This window comes from Ranitomeya variabilis, chromosome 2, assembly GCF_051348905.1.
Source record: "Ranitomeya variabilis isolate aRanVar5 chromosome 2, aRanVar5.hap1, whole genome shotgun sequence".
Taxonomy (NCBI): domain Eukaryota; kingdom Metazoa; phylum Chordata; class Amphibia; order Anura; family Dendrobatidae; genus Ranitomeya; species Ranitomeya variabilis.
The window spans coordinates 225,522,765-225,541,639 of NC_135233.1; the positions used below are offsets into that span (position 1 = coordinate 225,522,765).

The 18,875-nt window shown below is 41.2% G+C and overlaps 1 protein-coding gene across 5 annotated transcripts in view; it reads left to right on the forward strand.

The window, feature by feature from the left end:
• The window catches only part of ATP2B3 (ATPase plasma membrane Ca2+ transporting 3), a 335,730-nt gene that overhangs the window by 287,736 nt on the left and 29,119 nt on the right, over window positions 1-18,875 (forward strand). For all 5 annotated transcript variants that reach the window (XM_077283797.1, XM_077283799.1, XM_077283795.1 and 2 more), the window contains 10 exons: window positions 1,294-1,508; window positions 2,674-2,916; window positions 4,305-4,546; window positions 8,629-8,863; window positions 9,811-9,990; window positions 10,644-10,731; window positions 11,554-11,660; window positions 12,430-12,621; window positions 17,957-18,170; window positions 18,250-18,461. In XM_077283797.1, coding sequence (XP_077139912.1) covers window positions 1,294-1,508; window positions 2,674-2,916; window positions 4,305-4,546; window positions 8,629-8,863; window positions 9,811-9,990; window positions 10,644-10,731; window positions 11,554-11,660; window positions 12,430-12,621; window positions 17,957-18,170; window positions 18,250-18,461 — 1,928 coding nt within the window. The remainder of the gene's footprint in view (window positions 1-1,293; window positions 1,509-2,673; window positions 2,917-4,304; window positions 4,547-8,628; window positions 8,864-9,810; window positions 9,991-10,643; window positions 10,732-11,553; window positions 11,661-12,429; window positions 12,622-17,956; window positions 18,171-18,249; window positions 18,462-18,875) is intronic.

An 18,875-nucleotide genomic window follows, 5' to 3' on the forward strand; every position in this document is an offset into this window, starting at 1 on the left:
CTTCAGCCGTATGTAGGTGACCTGAATGGATTTCATATGATTGAAGAACTGCTTTGATGAATAAGTGAAGTCCACGGTCAGCTCACACTGGTACCCTTGTGTCTTCCATAGAAGCTTGCTGCCAATACTGACAGATCTTTGAACTGAAGCTTTAGTTGTCTGCAGTCTATTGCTATTTTCTTCCCAAAATAAAACATCATCCTCGCTATTGGGTTTGATATACTAGAATCAGAGACACGGGGAAATGAGAGTAGACGTTTTAATGCATTCTTCTGTGAAGTGTGAAATGTTTTTTCTTCTCCCTGTATAGACCTAACACAGAATTTGCGTTTTCATTCTCGAACTAACATATTGTAGATTTCACTGTTGCAATTTTTATATGATGACCATACCGGGGTCCCACACTGATTCCCTCTAGCTGGGTACATGGGCAGCCACTGTTAATAATGCAATGTGCCAGGAAAATGCTGCCTGTCCGAAATCACCACCAGATGGCGCTTAAGAGCATACTTAAAGGGGTTGGGGACAAACATTTTTTTTACTTGAATGCATGTATTTTTGGCTAAAAATCATTTTCTTCATTGGGTTTCACTCCGTAATTTGCATCATTTGTTTCTATAGCCAATGGGCTAAATGAGAATCCATCAGTTAGCTCATTCCTATAGTCCAGTGGGAGAATATCTAACTCTTATCTGTCTTTTTCTGAGCCCTTCTCAGCTCATTTCAAGCCACAGACAGCATAAAAGTTCAATGTGAAAGGAAACGAAGTCTCTTTAAAAACATAAAAGTGCTACATTTTTATTGCAAATTGAGTGGATCTCCAACAATTGCAAAACTACAACTTCTGTAGCATGCTGGGACTTGTATTTTTGCAGTTGCTGGAGTCACAGGTTGGCGACCACTGCCTTATAGGATGAGATCCTTTTAGCACAGAGCACGGGTATGACATGGCGGTAGAATTTTAATAACAGCCCTTTGATTGTAATACTATGGTCCCATATACCCAACAAGACGCGTCAGCATTGGGTCTCTGGTTTTTGTTGAACTACACCCGTCAGTATGATAAGCCTGTAGCGGAGAAATGTAGTCCAGCAGAATCTGAAGAGCCATCGCTTGCAAATCCATGTGATAGGGTAAAATTTGCAACAGAACTGAGTGTGCTGCCATATTCTGTCTCTCTGCCCCTTATTAACCTGGTTTGTTGTCCTCTCTGACTTACCTTCCACCCCTCTTTTCCTTATGCTCCTTTCCTTTCTCCCGTCCCCTTAACACCCCCCCTACCTCCTCCACCAGGTCTGGTGATGTCGGCAATTACAGTCATCATCTTGGTGCTCTACTTTGTGATTGAAACCTTTGTGGTGGAGGGCAAAGTGTGGCTAGCGGAGTGTACCCCTGTCTACGTGCAATACTTTGTCAAATTCTTCATCATTGGAGTTACTGTCCTAGTGGTGGCTGTGCCAGAAGGCCTGCCCCTAGCCGTTACCATCTCTCTAGCCTATTCCGTCAAGGTAAGCAGTAGCGGTTTTGGAAGCTTTACACATCTCCACAAAGAGATGTTAATGTTGCAAGAAAGGAACATATACGGTAGCATGTATTTATATATGTATATTTTATCTTCTATGCACTGGAACATTAAAAAAAATACTATAAGGGTAGACTTAGCGTTGATTGCATATCACTATATTTTATTGTGTCATGCATATAGTGATATTCAATTAACACTAAGTCTACCCTTATAGTAATTTTTTAATGTTCCAATGCATAGAAGATAAAAAGGAATGATCTTTGCAAATAGATTAGTCTTCAAATGTTTTGTGTATACAGTTCCTTTGCGTCTCCATAGTAACAGACTCCAGAATCACTGCGTAGTCCGATTCTGAAATCATACTTCCTTTCCAATTGTTCCCTACAGTTTGCTAATCTACCCACACTATGTTGGCAGGGAGTAAAGGACAGATGCGAGTTCTGCCTAGCAAGCTAGGAGGTCCTGTAGGAGATTATTAATCAAGATTTCATGCCAAGTTTGTTTTTAGGGGTTTCCCAGGACTTAGATATTAATGAACTGTCCCTAGGAAAGGTCATCAATTTCAGACCAATGGGGGGCCCAACACAGTGTACAGAGCCGAAAGAGCGCAGCTCCCTACATGGAGTGGTTGACCTCCCAATTGAGATTTTCATTGGTTATGAAGTAACTTCCATTAGTGACTTTATTTGAGTGCCGATAAGAGAGCTTTTTTTTTTTTTCAGATACCTTCATGAAGTTTTGGAAGCGATTCCCTTTCCATAGCTTAAAAATCATTGGGGCTCTGACCACTGGGAACCCCACCGATCCGGAGAATCTGGGCTCTGAAGATCTTCATGTGAAGGCAGCGGTGGTTGATCATGGACATCTTCACTCCATTCATTCTTAGGAGAGTGGCGCAGACCAGCCGAGTGCTCAGCTATCTCCAGTGGTCTCATTAAGAATGAAAGGAGCGGCAGTGCTCATGATCAACCACCGCTCAACTTACACGCGGCTCTTCAGAACCCTGGTTCTCAGGATTGGTGGGGTTCCCGACAGTCAGACCCCCAACGATTAAGAAGGTAACTTCCAAACTTGAGAATACACCTTAAGTTTGTTCCATGCTGCCTTAAGATCTGAGCAATATTAAGACGATTGTTGTTGCTTTGCAGAAAATGATGAAGGACAACAACCTTGTGCGACACTTGGATGCTTGTGAGACAATGGGCAATGCCACAGCCATCTGCTCTGACAAAACGGGAACTCTGACAACCAACCGGATGACAGTTGTGCAGTCTTACATTGGAGACGTCCATCATAAAGAGAAGCCGGATCCCAGCAGCCTCAATTCCAAAACCTTAGACCTGCTCGTCAATGCCATTGCCATTAATTGTGCCTACACCACCAAGATACTAGTAAGTTCCTCGCCTTCTACTTGGCTTCACATAACTATCAAACATAAGAATGACAATTGTTGACAAAAAAGATTTAAAAAATGTCAAATAAATATAAAAATAGATCAAATAAAATGCACTGTGCCCCAAAAGGTAAAGGAGACCCCTAAATATTCTGCTTCTCTTGTCCCTCCCACCCATCACACTTTCCATCATCTACATAATCCCAGTCAGCGAATCAGAGAACCTCTGACAATCTAAAGGCTCTGTGATTGGCTGATAGCTGATGATGTAGTATCTGTGTGTTTAAGCAGTGTACAGTGACAGTGTGATGGAAACCATCATTATGGGTAGTTAAGTCCTTCAGTACATTACCCTAGACCACCAGGGATGTTATTGTCAATCCTATCACTACCCTGGACCACCAGGGATATTATGAAGAATCCCATCACTGCCCATAGACATCCAGGGATGTTACTGTTAATACCTTCAGTCCCCTGGACCACCAGGGATGTTACTGTTAATACCTTCACTCCCATGGACAACCAGGGATGATAGTGTTAATCCCTTCACTCCCCTGGACCACCAGGGATGTTACTGTTAATACCTTCAGTCCCCTGGACCACCAGGGATGTTATTGTAAATCCTATCACTACCCTGGACCACTAGGGATATTATGAAGAATCATAATCATCAATGACCAAGACCACCAGGGATGTTAGTGTTAATCCCTTCACTCCCCTGGACCACCAGAGATGTTAATGTTAATGCCATCACTGTCCTAGACTATCAATGATGTTATTGTCAATCCCATCACTGCATTAGACCACTAGTGATGTTATTGTCAATCCTATCACTACCCTAGACCACCAGGGATATTATCAATAATCTCATCGCTGCCCTAGACCATATCACTCCTCTGGACCACCAGTGATGTTATTGTCAATCTTTTCACTACCCTGGACCACCAGGGATATTATTATGTGTTGGTGCTATATAAATAAAATGTATTATTATTATTCTTCAGTACCCTAGATTATCAGGGATGTTACTGCTGTTCCGATCCCATCGTTATCAGCTATCTAAAGTGTATGGGGGGCTCAAAAGGAAGCAGGAGTATGAAAAATGGTCCATATATCTGAAATCGTAGTCTTACTGCCAACGTCAGTCTAGGCAGTACGTCAAGCCATATTAGTACTGGACTTGTAGATACTTAAGTGGCTGTTTTTTTCCCCAAAAAGAGCGCCACTCCTGTCCACAGGATATGTTTGGTATTGCAGCTCCGGCCGATTCACTTCAGTGGAGCTGGAACTGCCAACATCACCAGTGGTCGGGTGCTTTTCTAATTTGTACATTTAGCATTTGGTGGCAATAGATTTTCATCCTCATGTCTCTTTTCCTTTTTCAAGCCTCCAGAAAAAGATGGAGCGCTTCCCCAGCAAGTAGGCAATAAAACTGAGTGCGCCCTGCTTGGGTTTGTTCTGGATATGCAACGGGACTACCAGCTGGTGCGAGACCAGATTCCTGAGGAGACGCTCTATAAAGTGTACACCTTCAACTCTGTTCGTAAGTCTATGAGCACCGTCGTGTGCCTGCCTAATGGAGGATTCAGACTGTACAGCAAGGGAGCCTCGGAGATCATCCTGAAGAAGTGAGTGCTCACCCACATAGGTGGCCAACAGCAGACTATGGGTTAGGGCTCTTTATCTTTGTTCATCTCAAGATTAGCCAGAATGTTATCATCATTGTCAGCTCCGTCTTTGTGGACCTTTCACGTTGGTAGGGATCATCCAAAATGAACAATCCTTTAAACCAACCTTCCAGATGAAACTGAAAAATGTGACCATGCATGGTATATGTAAAGCTGACAAATGTGTTGCCCCCTCATTCTGGAGCCTCATTCCCTGCTTAAAGGTTCAAAAATGACCTAATATTTAAATCAGGTTTCATGATAATTGTTTTTTTTTCCCATATCCCAATTTGTATTACAAGTAAAAATCTTGCAATTCTCACACCAACCACTGGGGCTTTTTTAGACTCTAACTTCCTGTTGTTCCAGGAAATGCACATGCACATTAGCTGCAATGATCAGACTCTTACCCTCTGCTTTATATTGAAGCATTTAATAAGCGTGTGCAAAGGTCATAATAAAAAAGGGGGGAGCAAGCTCAGCAGTGACATCACATATTGTGATTTGTGGATCCTGTGTTATCAGTTGTATACAGAGGTGTTACCTGTCACTGTAATCCTGCCTCTGCTGATTAGGAGACTGCTGTAAACTCTTCCTGAAAGAACAGGAAGTATAAGTTTAAAACAGCCGAAAAACCAGTGTAATTTTTTTTGTAATAACGTTTGAAAGAAAAAAACATTCTAAAGAAAATACACTCAACACAAAAACCTGATTTAATCAATAGTCTGATTCAAGGTGAATATTTGGAAAACAGAAGTGCAGTCCAATTGTGCTATCAGTAAAGGAGGAAGTAGCTAACTTCTCGGCATGCTTTACATATCATTTATTATTGTTAGTACATTTGTAATGCAATGAAGGTTCCAGCTTTAGGGCTCCTGAATATTGGTATTGGTCTATGTAGGGATCTGTAGTAATCATTTGCACTATATAGTAGGAACTCTATGTGCTTTGTAATTTATACAGGGACAATATTTCTTCACCAGGATTGACATAAAATTTCTAAGAAGAAAAAAAATAATGGCGACTTTCATCGGATCCAATATTAAGGGGGCATTCTAGTCTAGAAGCATCCCTTCTGTGGGGTACCGCATGGCGGCATACAGAATGCTTCTTATTTCGGAACAGTAGGTTTTCTGAATGCTGCCATATACAGGCCTGGTGCCAGCACATGGTGCCTGTAAGGAAGTACAAAGACCCAGGCATCCTGGGTGACCCCGCTACAAACTGCGACATCCGCCTGTCATAGACGGCATGAGCTAGCCAGCGCCGTATAATATGAGTGCCACCCGCGTCTAGCTGCTGTGATTGGAGCAATTCGAACCTCTTGGATGCCAATGTCAGTAGCACCAGTGGCATTTTAGAGGTTGTGAATGGGGAAGGTGTCCCTTCTGATGACTATCAGCGTCCCCCACAACATGATGCCAATTTGCCATTGGTCCAATTTGCCAAGGTAGCAGGGAGCGCTAACTATAGACCCCATGTCTGCCATGTTTGTACACCCAGGAAACCGGAGGCTGGGCTTCACAGGAGATCAGTAATTTTGCAATACCTCAATATCACAGTACCAGGTTATTCCAGATTCAAGGTCCCCAGGCGAGGATTAGTAAAAAATAAAAAAAATAAAACAAAAAGAAAAATATTTTTTAATAAATAGTAAACTATAAATGTTCATATCACCCTTTTTTCCCCCTTCCAGAGCATAAATATAATCTAAAAAAAAATAAAATAACTAATAACATAAAATGAACTAATAAAATAATAAAATATTTATACAATACGGCAAATGGCAAAAAAATAAAAATAAAATTGCTGTTTTTTGGTCACTTTGCCTCCATAAAAAATTGAATAAAAAAAGATCAGAAAGTCGCATGGAACCCAAAATAGTATCGACAAAAACTTCAGCTCGTACCGAAAATAAAAAAAAAACAAAAAACAAGCCATGAAAAATAATTTAAAAAGGTTATAGCGTGTGGGAAGCGAGGAGGAAAAAGCGAAAGTAAAGAAGGGTCTACTGGGACTACGTCCCCAACGTATATCCCTGGTCCTATGCCTAGGTTGCTGCGTGCCATGACAGTAGCTTACAACCTAGAAATAGTGACACTCATACGTCTACGACTTTCCATCCCATCGGTCTTCTCTAGTGAATGGCAGGACATTGTGCACAATTACAGCTTATTCAGCTCAGAGGATCGGACAGTAGGAAATCACGGACGTGCCAGTGGATTATCGTAGTCGGCCACGTACCATATGTTCCTTCCATCCGCTCCTTAGTAAACTAAGTTCCATTTCTTAGTCTATGCTCCCGCACACCCGGATGGTTATGTTCCTACTTCTGGGAACCATGGAGAAGGCTTAATTAAAGACAGCGGGGCACGCGAGCTGTACAATGTGTCACAAGGCCGAGCAAGAAACGTCCGCCTCAACGCATTGTGAACACTGATCTGCATTAATAGGGGAAATCTTCTGCGGACTAAGGCAGATCAGGCGATAACAGGCATTAATATGGCCAGGATTAGTTTGTGATACTACACAGCAGATGCCGGTCATAAGGATCTCAGTCACCGGCCAAGGAACGACCATGATCTGGTGCTACTGATATTATAAATAATTGTGCTCCAAGCTTGTAGTATAATCGTCAGGCATGTGCTCCTACCGTCCGGCCACATGTCCCGACTATGTTGTTAACGCAGCACAAGGGGCATATCCGCAATAAAGTTTGTCTCAGTTTATAAAATGTGATTATCTGGTGTAAATTCCGCTATTCTCCTGAATCCGGCGATGTTTTTCTTTTTTTCCTGCTCCTCTCCGTTCCTGAGATTATGGCCTTCTTTTCCTCAATTTTTCTATGTGGGAGTTTTCTTGAAGACCACTCCTACTTAGTTAACAAGACTAGATTTATATACGGGGAAGAGCAGGCCATATCTCAGGAATGGAGAGGCGCAGGAATAAAAGAAAAACATCTCCGAATTCAGGAGAACAGGTAAAAAAAATTCTTTATTTTTCTAATATTAGACAACCTTGATTAAAAAGCTATTAAAAAAGGTATAAAATGTTCTGTGTGGTGCACAATGTAATTATCCAAGCCTGAGTCCACCTGCAGATTCTGTGATCCTCTGTAGGGTCTGACTCTGAATACATACATATAATTTGTGGGGTAAGCCCAGCGGCAAGTGTTCTATTCCCCTGCAGCACCTCCTCAGGAGAAGTGAGGCATTACACTGCTTCTACATTATACGCCAGTGTGAAATTGCAGTTTGTAGCAGCTCTCTCCTTTGGCTAACAGATGGTCCTGACCATGGGTTCTCCTCTGTTATCTCACAAATCGTCAAAGGGGTTTTCCTGTTTTGGAAAAAAGTAAGAATTGTGCTTTACAATTGTGCTCCCTGGCTCCAGCACTGAGTCTCTGCCGCGGTGAGCAGTGCCCATTAGTGAGCTCACTGATTGGCTGCACCGCTGTCGATGTGACAGCACTGCAGACAATAACACACACAGGGAGCAGCGGCAGAGACTTAGCGCTGGACTCTGGGTGGATGGGTAACGCAGAGTTTTTTTTGCTTGTTTTTTTTAATAAAGAGCAGCTGGGGGCAGGGGTCTTCCAAAACTGTAAAACCCCTTTAAGGCCGGTTTCACTCTTTCCAACATTCATGATCTGAGCAGAGACCACAATTTCTAGATCGGATGAGGGTCTCCTGACCCAAACTCAACAGCCTCATAGACATACTGTATATTTTGGTCAAGAGACCCGATTTTGGTCCGCACCTGTGATACCCCCAATTATGGAATCGGGGGTAGTCAGCGCTCACAGGTCACCACTGATTTTACATCACACTTGTATCAAGGCTTTCCGTCAACCAGGACAAAGATTTATTTTGCTGCCTCAGCCTTGTTCCTAAATGCCCTGGCCAGCAACCCCCTCTTCTAAAACGAACATACACCAAAATTACTTGCTGGAAATATCAACATTGTAATGTAGTAATGACGGTAACCTCAACATGAGCACTTTTACATTGGCCCTAATTGATCCCACCTCTCTACATCTCTAGGTGTTCGAATATCCTAAATGGGGCTGGCGACCTCCGCACTTTTCGGCCTCGTGATCGGGATGAGATGGTTAAAAAAGTAATTGAACCCATGGCCTGCGATGGACTACGTACCATATGTGTCGCCTACCGGGATTTTCAAGGAGTGCCAGAACCGGAGTGGGAGAATGAGAATGAGATAGTCGGAGACTTGACTTGTATCTGTGTGGTGGGAATAGAAGATCCCGTCAGGCCTGAGGTGAGTGCTTGACTATAAAGGGACGTATGTAGGGTAGTACGGCTCCATAGGTCATAGTCCAATAATAAAAATGATACCCGTTTCATAGTAGTCCGATGAGCCAGTGCTGAGAAATTATCCTTTAATACCACCTGACAATTTGCCTGGAAGTGCACTCCAAGTACACCCCAATGCACTTCCAGGATAATTTGCATATGGCATCAAAGCTTAATTTCTCAGTGCTGGCACATTTGGGTTTTTTTTTCGGAAAGGTTCCAAGAAATAAAATGGGTTCTTCCAACCTAGTGGAAGAGATGGCAAATCAGTTCTTCTGGAAAGCAGCTCCTCCAGAAGGTTTCTTCCCTGCATTGTTTGCGCTACTTGAGATTCAAGGCTTGATGGGTGGGTTTTTCACAATACACCGTTTAAAATAACTGGACAAAAGAAATGATAGTAGTCTTCTGGCTGCCAGTTTACAGGAGGAGATGCTAACCAAGGACCAGGAGAGGTGTTGTGGCGGAGTTTCTGAAGGCCTCTTGTTGGCTTTTGAGACTGGTAGGCGTAGGCTTGCCAATCATGGGTGTATTGTGGGCTGTAGACATTGTGCCTGAGAATAGACTGGGTAGCGGATCTCCTGACCTACTGGACCAAAGGTGTTGGATAGTGACAGAAGTGCAGACAAGGTACCAACTAAGCATCACTAATAACTTACATGCACAGAAGTAAACACAGGAAGTTCTGCCGGCTATACAATGCACTTCCTCTCCATACTACACAGACTCGTTTTTGGTTGAGTCTCAGAAAGCATGAAACTTCAGAATAAAGACAACCAAAAGTGGAAGGTACAAGAATAAAATTGTAAATTAGTAAAGAGTTTGAGTTAAATTTGACTACAATAGGATGTGTACTCATGAATGACCCCAAATTAGGTCTCTGTCACCATCCTTACCTGGGTGTTAACTCTACAGGTTCCTGAAGCAATCCGTAAATGCCAACGCGCCGGAATCACAGTCCGTATGGTCACTGGAGATAACATCAATACTGCACGCGCCATTGCTGCAAAGTGTGGCATCATACAACCAGGGGAGGACTTTCTCTGTCTGGAAGGGAAGGAGTTCAACAGGCGTATCAGGAATGAGAAGGGAGAGGTTTGTGTTCTCTCGCTTTCAGGGATAATTCCGCATTTTTCCTATATACTAAGACACCATGGAAGCTAATAGGGTAGATTAAATAGGATAAATTATCAAGATTCATATGCAAAATCTTAGCACTAATGATGATGAGGATTTAATAGATGTTTTTGATTAAAGAAATAATGATTAAAGGGGATTTGTCACTTGCCATAAATATGTCTTTTTTTAACCTTGTGTAAATGTCGCTCTTCTCCTGAATCCGGCGCTGTTTTTCTTTTGTTCCTGCTCCTCTCTGGTCCCGAGATATGGCCTCCTCTTCCCTGTATGTAAAGCTAGTCTCTTCAGCAAAGTGGGCGTGGTTCTCATGAAGACGCCCACAGTGAACAGTTCATGACCACGCCCACTTTGATTACAAGGCTAGATTTATACACATGGAAGGTGGTGCGATATCTCAGGAACGGAGAGGCGCTGGAAGTAAAGAAGAACAATGCCGGATTCAGGAGAACAGCGGCATTTACATCAGGTAAACAAAATGACAAATTTATGGCAAATGACAGGTTCCCTTTCAAATTCTCACTTATATGGTTAATTAATAATATATTGTGAATATGTAAATTATGTGGCATCTACCTATTGCTTTATTGTTACGCATGGTTTGATTCTCTCAGATAGAACAGGAACGCCTGGATAAAATCTGGCCAAAGCTAAGAGTCCTTGCCCGGTCTTCACCGACTGATAAACACACGCTGGTAAAAGGTATTTAGTCTTTTATTTTTTCATCTTAAAAACAAAGTTTAAAAGAGATTTTATTTTAAGTATAACTCCCATTATTCATGCGGCTCACTACTTTGCTTTAGTTCGAATAATAATTATACAAAAGTTTATTCACAGTGACATCTAGTGGTATTAACCAGTATTACACTTATTAACTAATGGATTTATAAAAAGGATTTTAGTTTTTACTTATTGTCAAAAAAACATTCAAACCGACAAACATGCAAAAAAAAAATCCAAAAATATTTCTAGTGCTAAACTGATGGTTTAGATGCAAAACTTAACACTGCCAACATCCCATATAATGGTAACATGGATACTGTTACAGGCTGTGCTGGTTATTATCATGGGTAAACTAATGTTGAATATCAATACATTGAGATTGAAGGGACTAGAAACTAGGATAGAGATATAGAGACTGGTAAACTTGAAGCCATGAGTGGCAAAGGCAAATTTACCAATATTGACAGTGCAAAATTTGGGATATTTAAATTCTGCCCCAAAGGCTATCAGTGAATGACTCCAAACTGCCAATTTGGGACACTACTTTGAAGGACCCATTACACCCATGCATTACACGAAAAGTCCATTGATTTCAAAAGAAAAGGTGTAATTCCTTTTTTTTCCTGTGGAGGCAGTGCAGGGAAATTTAACACTTACTGAAAGGTTCCACGAACGTTAAAGATTTCCAGCAATAATACGCAATGTGATCAGCACTAAGAAAAACAAATTGACAAAAGTGGACTATCAAACTAATGACAAATATCGATGTCTGTGAATTAAATTCTTGTATCTCATTTTCAGGGATAATTGATAGCACAATTGGTGAACAACGTCAAGTGGTGGCGGTGACGGGAGATGGCACCAATGATGGCCCGGCTCTTAAAAAAGCAGATGTTGGCTTTGCCATGGTAAATCCATATATAGTGGGTCTTCTCAGGATGTTATAAAATGATTACAAACACATTGAAAGTTAAAGGGGGTGTCCAATTTTGGGGACAATTTAATTGTTTTTTTTTTCTACTTAAATACTTCTATTTGGGGCTAAAAATAATTTTTGAGTTTCACTATATATATATATATATATATATATATATATATATATATATATATAGCTTCTCCCATTCTTCTGTCTGCAGCCATCAGGCAAAGTAAACTTGGTCCCTTTTTAATATGGCTGTTCTCCAAGCAAAAAGATAGGGAGGATCAGAAAGAAATAGATCCCTTTGATTTTTGGACTGATTGTCTCTGGAACCTGCACGTGGACCATAAAGTCATTAAAAGAAAAAAGAAAAAATAACAGGAATAATAATTTAAAAATTTCTTGTGCCCCCCCCCAAAAGGAATTAACTTTTTCCCCCCAACACAAAATAATCACATTACTGGAAAGGGCTGGGGGGCAGCTTGCTACTGCAGAAAGCTTCTCCCACCACTCTGTTTGCAGTGGAGACCAAATTCTGCCCCTTAAAAAGGTTGGAGGCTTCAGGTGAAGCGATGTCAGTAGACCTGTGTCTGCTGGGGTCATTCCTGGGACTTCTCTGCTGGAGGTCCACCTCTAGACAGCGGGGCAAGGTGGCGTTATCATGGCTGATAGGTTCCCTCCACATTACAGATTCTTATGGATTTCTCCAAGTCCCTAGACCATGTACATTCTGATTTTTGGTGACTTTTTGTACCTAGGGTTTGGCCGGCACAGATGTGGCCAAGGAAGCCTCAGATATCATCTTAACGGACGACAACTTCTCCAGCATAGTCAAGGCCGTTATGTGGGGCCGCAACGTGTATGACAGCATTTCCAAATTTCTTCAGTTCCAACTGACTGTCAATGTGGTGGCGGTGATTGTGGCGTTTACTGGGGCCTGTATCACTCAGGTTAGTATGTACTGCTTTATTGCGGGGGGGGGGGGGGTAAAGACTCGGGCCCTGGCGTCTGGCGGAGGTTTGAAGGCCCCTCTTTATCACGCTGGCGTTATACGTGGCACATAAGGACCCTGTTACAGATGGTGCGTTGGGACATAATTGTGGCATAATCATTCTCCGTGATGGGGCAGTGATTGGCATAGCCATATGTGTTGTAGGAGTAGCAATAGCCACCACTCCATTCAACATCTTGGAAGGCCCGCCATCATGATGGCAGGGCAAAAGGCATGGTGCCCTATCATACTAATTTCCTAGTCTAAGTTGCCAACAGTCCCAAAGATTCCAGGACTGTCCAATTTTTAAGAAAAAAATTTCTTATGAATTTCGGCCTGGCTGAAAATGCCAAAGTTGAGTCATTCCTAGGGTTGGACTTAAAAGGTTAACCCCCCAAAAAGAAGGATATAGGATAATAGGGTAGGGGATAACTTGCTGATCGCTGTGGGTCCAATCACTGGTACCTCCAGGGATCCCAAAATCAGGGCTGTGGTGTGCATGCATGGCCTCTGCTCCATTCATTGTCTATGGGACTGTCAAGTCAGCTGTTTCCAGCAGTCACATAGACAATAGATGGAGCGGAGGCTGATGATGTGCACCTCCATTCAGTATGGGAATGCAGAACCCCGATCTCAGGATCTCGGGGTCACAGCGGTCGGACCTCCAGCGTTCAGCAAGTTATCCCCTACAACATGGATAGGGAATAACTTCCTTTTTGGAAATAGCCGCCATTGGGGAGTATGCACTATATGGAGTCATCCTGCCTTATGACGTGTGTATATTGTGGGGATGGGGAGCGGGGGCGTATATGTAATTCCTATTTTGGCTCTTGTGTATAACATTTGGTATGGCCATTGTTCCGGAATCCTGATTTATGTATTTGGGAATGCAGAGGCTTCCCGGCGGCAGCAGCTGAACCTTTATCAGATTTTACAATATAAATAATTGCAGCCTTTTGTGCTTTTGTATTATACGGGCCTGTGAATAGAATACATTTTTTTAGGGCTGCGTGGGAGAAATGGCCGGGTTCGAAACATTTTCTTGCTAAAGCAGGACTTCCTAAAATATTCACAGCGCACTCCCCAGGGACGGCAGCAAGGATGATGAGTTTCACATAGATTCAGATTACTATTCTAATCTTATGGAAATAGAGTTCTAGTGTTGTAGGAAAAGTTATAGGTAAATTTCCGCAGAGTTATTCTCCAATGCTTCATAATCTGTAATTTGAGTATTGTTAGAAAAGGAATCTGTGTTCTTTTTTTTTTTTTTTTTTTTATTTATTTAGAAACAGTGCCACACTTGTCGATAGGTTACAGGTGGTATTGCAACTCAGCAAAATTTATTTGAATAGGAATGTGCCACAGTATCAATCAGATAGACATAAAAAGAAGACAAGGGGTGACATTCTCATGCTTGTGGACACCTGAGACAGGAGGACATGACTTGGTTTTCTCCCTATTCCCTACTCATGATTCCCCAAACTTTTGTTTTCTAAGGCTGAGTTTACATTTACATTTCAGGCACGCTCCTTTGGGGGTTCCGTCTTAATCCTTTCAATTAGTAAATGGAGTTCACTATTGTTTCCAACTTCCCACAGCCCTCTCGGTCTTGTCTGATTGGGATTGAACTGCGCCCAACCCTATTACCTTGAGCAGAATGGCACTGGTCGGATTGGTCCCTGAGCAAAAGGAAAACTGTGAACGTGACAATGCCACATCTCCATTTTCAGGATCTGTGAGGGTCTTCAAGCTTTCATGGAAATTCATAATTGCTACTAATTTTTTTATACAGTACGGTGCAAAAGTTGATAATGATCATCATATTCATATACCGTCATTAACTGAAACAGAAACAGCTATGTATGAGGCATAAAACTGGGTGAGGAACAGGCCAAACTCTGCTACAAAGGTGAGGCTGTGGAAGACAGGTTCATGTCACAGGTCATACATACGCCATGGCAAGACTGAGCACAGCAGCAGTATACAAGGTAGTTATACTGCATCAGCAAAGTCTCTCCCAGGCAAAAATTTCAAAGGTGATTGGGGTATCAATATGTGTTTTTCAAGCTCTTTTGAAGAAGCACCAAAAAATGGTCAACGTTGTGGACCATAGACACAGTAGTTGGCCAAGGAAACTCAGTGCAGCAGATGAAAGACACATCACATCTACCTACTTTGAAATCAGAAGATGTCCAGCAGTGCCATCAGCTCAGAATTAACAAACCACAGTGGGACACCGCAACATCTGTCTACAGTCTGCCCTAAAGGAAGAATTGTGGCCAAAATTCGAAATCTTTGACATGGAAACATGGCAAAGTGATGCACCTATCCACAAAAACAGGACCTGGGGTGCAGAAAAATGGCAACAGGTGCTCTTGACTGAGGAGTAAAAATGAGAGATATTTGATTGCATAAGAAGGAAGTTTGTTCTCCAAAGGGCTGGAGAGCGGCACAACAATGAGAATTGCACCAACAAAGAAGCACATTGGATGGTCCTCCATGTTTGGGGCTGCATTCTTACTTTGCCACTCCTGACTAAAGCTTTTGCACAGTAGTGTATATATGGTCCCAACTGCCACAGAAGCTGGGGTGTATGTTCTCTGGATCTTCACTCATTCATACAACGCGATTTGAAGTCGGGTGGACTCCTTCAACAAGTATGGTATGTTATACAGAGCCACCTCCCTTATATAGGGGATGAAAGAGACTACTACATTAAATAATTAAAACAACAATTTATACATGCTATATGTGTAAAATTTGCAGCAAAGAACCATTTGTTGTATATAAATGTGAATTATGTTGAGTATACGTATGATATCTTAAAATGTGGGAAAAGTGGTCGCTAGAAAATTCCACATAGTTAACACTTTCACTGTTAGTGATAATGAGGGAGATATTTCAGGTGTTTCACCCCCAGTTAGGCACGTCTCTTAATTGTCAACACCAGATAACATCGAGTACAGAAAACACCAAAAAGGTAAAATAAAAACCAAAACAGTTTATTGAATCAAATACACATACAAAAAATGCTAGCCAAATAATAAGGCTATACACAAAAGAGGGGAGTAAGTATAGGGAACCTGCTGGCACAGCAGGAGGAGCGACGAGTAATACAGGTAAAGTAGCCAAGGGTGAAAATAGCAAACCCTAATCAGACGGGTAAATATAGGGTCATGAAACCCTAATAGGTGAAAGGTAAAGGTGCTATAAATAGATACCATAGACACTGCCTAATAAGGCAAGTCCCCAATACCCCTACATGTCCCAAAGGTTAGCTACAACTCACCCATAATAGCCAGTAGTTTATAGGTCCTCCCACTGCGACCCCTTGACGCGCGTTTCGCGTAGATGCTTCTTCAAGAAGGGGAAGGCTAGCATTTTTTGTATGTGTATTTGATTCAATAAACTGTTTTGTTTTTTATTTTACCTTTTTGGTGTTTTCTGTACTCCATGTTATCTGGTGTTGGTATATTGTAGGAGTATTACACTAGCTCATACACTTTGTTGCATATATGCATCTACACAGGGAGCAGGGCTTTCGCCTTTCTCGGCCTTGGCATTTTTCTGTGCTTATTTTGATTTTGGTTTTAATCTCTTAATTGTGTAGATTTGAGTCCCTCTTTATCGGACGGACCCTCCCGCCGATTGATCGCATTTTATTTTTTTAAAGATTTATAGATGACTTATTTTTCACATGGTTCGGCTCCACTATTGAAGCACAAGAATTTGTGGATGAACAAAATAAAAATCACTGGGGAATAACATTTACTCATTCTTTTTCCCAACATAGTATCGTTTTTTTAAGACTTCAAAATATCAGAAGACAGTAAAAGGAATATTCTAACTTCGACACGCTAGAAAAACATCGATGTCAACAGATATCCTGAATTTTCTAGTGGCCACTTTCCCAAATGGTTAAAATAAATCCATATGGACAATATTGGAGGATTAGGAAGTATTGTAATCTAGATAAAGATTTTTTTTTTTTTCAGTTAATCAAAGATATTGGAAAAGAGATTCCTTGAAAAATGAAACCCTAAAAATATTCTTGAAGATGCGTTTAATTGCACAAAAAATCTAAAATAGTCAGAATGCCTTTCCCAAAAAAACAACAAAATGAAAAATCTAATCAAAAACAACCTCAGTACGGAGAAAAACGATAAGATCAAATCTGAACCTAATGATGGCGAATTAAAATACAGCTTTATAACAACCTTCAACAAGTCCTTCAACTCAATCGTGGTCCAAACATTGGTCCATTATTCAAAGTGAGTCGTGAGTCGTGACCCTTTACTGTCAAAGGTTCTACCCCCAAATCCAAAAGGTCCCAACCTCTTTGTTGTAGAATAAATAAACATAGATATAATATAAAAAATGGGGTTTTGAGCCATAGTTTATCTAGACATTGTTTTGTTAGGACACAAGGAACACAGCACAATTCTAAGCCTTACTTTAGAGCACAAACGTGATCACGTTTCAAATAGATATTAGAAACTAATAAATCGACTGTCTAACTGGATTTTCAAGTTATTCACACTGGCACCTGTAGGGTTGAATGAAACCATTGAAAACCCAAGATAGGGAGTCAAGTTCCTGCAGATCCACAGTCAGAAGTAGTCCGCAGATATTAACAACATTTTAATTTTTTACAATTTTAAGATGTCATACGTATACTCAACATAATTCACATTTATATACAACAAATGTTTCTTTGCTGCAAATTTTAAGTATTATTTTTTTTAAGCTGTGTAGAAGTCTCTTCCCTCCCCTTAATAAGGGAGGTGGCTCTGTACAATAAACTATACCTGATGAAGGAGTCAACTTCTAAACGAGTTCTATGAATGACTGATGATCCAGAGAACGTACGCTCTTGTCTTCACTATGGCAGCGCCCAGGAATTACTGCTCTTTTTTCCTATTTGAGTAATATTTTGGGGGGATTTTCACTAGGGCAATGCCAGACAAGGAAGCAGAGCACTGTTGGGAGGGTTTTTGTTCAATTACTAGATTTAAAGGGGTTTCAGGAGATTAGAGGACAAATATCTACTCTTTTTCACTTATTTTTTTTTATATAAAATAACAGCACCACTTTTATCTAAAAGCTGTTTCTAGTATTGCAGTTAAGCCAAATTACTTGACTGAGGCTAAGCTTCAGTACCTGGCACAACCTAAGCTACAGAACCTGGCACAATATAGTACCTGGCACAACCTAACCTATACATTTATACTAGGGTGGCACACTTTGATCCTTTTTTATATTTATGTATTATACTTCTTTTTTTCTTTATTTAGGACTCACCATTAAAAGCAGTACAGATGCTCTGGGTCAACCTTATTATGGACACATTTGCTTCACTGGCCCTAGCAACAGAACCCCCTACGGAATCATTGCTCCTACGTAAACCTTACGGCAGAAACAAGCCCCTTATATCTCGTACCATGATGAAAAACATCCTTGGCCATGCAGTTTACCAGCTCGTAATCATCTTCACTTTGCTATTCGTTGGTAGGTATTCCTAAAGCTGGACTCAATCACGGGCCAATGAATGCAAAGTTAGGAAGTTGACTTATTTTTTCTTATCTAGGGGAAATCATCTTTGACATCGACAGCGGCAGAAACGCTCCTTTGCACTCGCCACCTTCTGAACATTACACCATCATTTTTAACACCTTTGTCATGATGCAGTTGTTTAATGAAATCAACGCCCGTAAAATCCACGGAGAGAGGAATGTTTTTGATGGTATTTTTGCAAATCCAATTTTCTGTAGCATAGTGCTGGGAACGTTTGGAGTCCAGGTGAGGATCTGTGAATTCAGAACAAATATTAGATTTGTTGATAAATCCATAGAGGGAAATTTTAACCTAACTTATCTTCTAACATGGCTGGGCTTCTGGGAACTGAGACCTCTTCAGATTTCTAAAACCAAGAGGACATTTCCAAATGTGGAACCCTCCAAAGCACTTTCTTCTTGCAGAGAATAAGAACTTTATGTTTACATGTTTGTGCCGTTGAACATGGTAAACCCATGCTTATGGGAAAGACATATTGGTAAACGGATCCCCTAGGTTGCAGCTATTCCATGTGCTGCCATATTATGCCTCCGTATAGTTTTACACAGTGAAACTCAATGGGGCAACCAGCCAAAATTTCATTATAAATGGTTTTCTAAAGAGATGGTCCTTTCAAGAAAGAAGGCCAGCATGCATAGA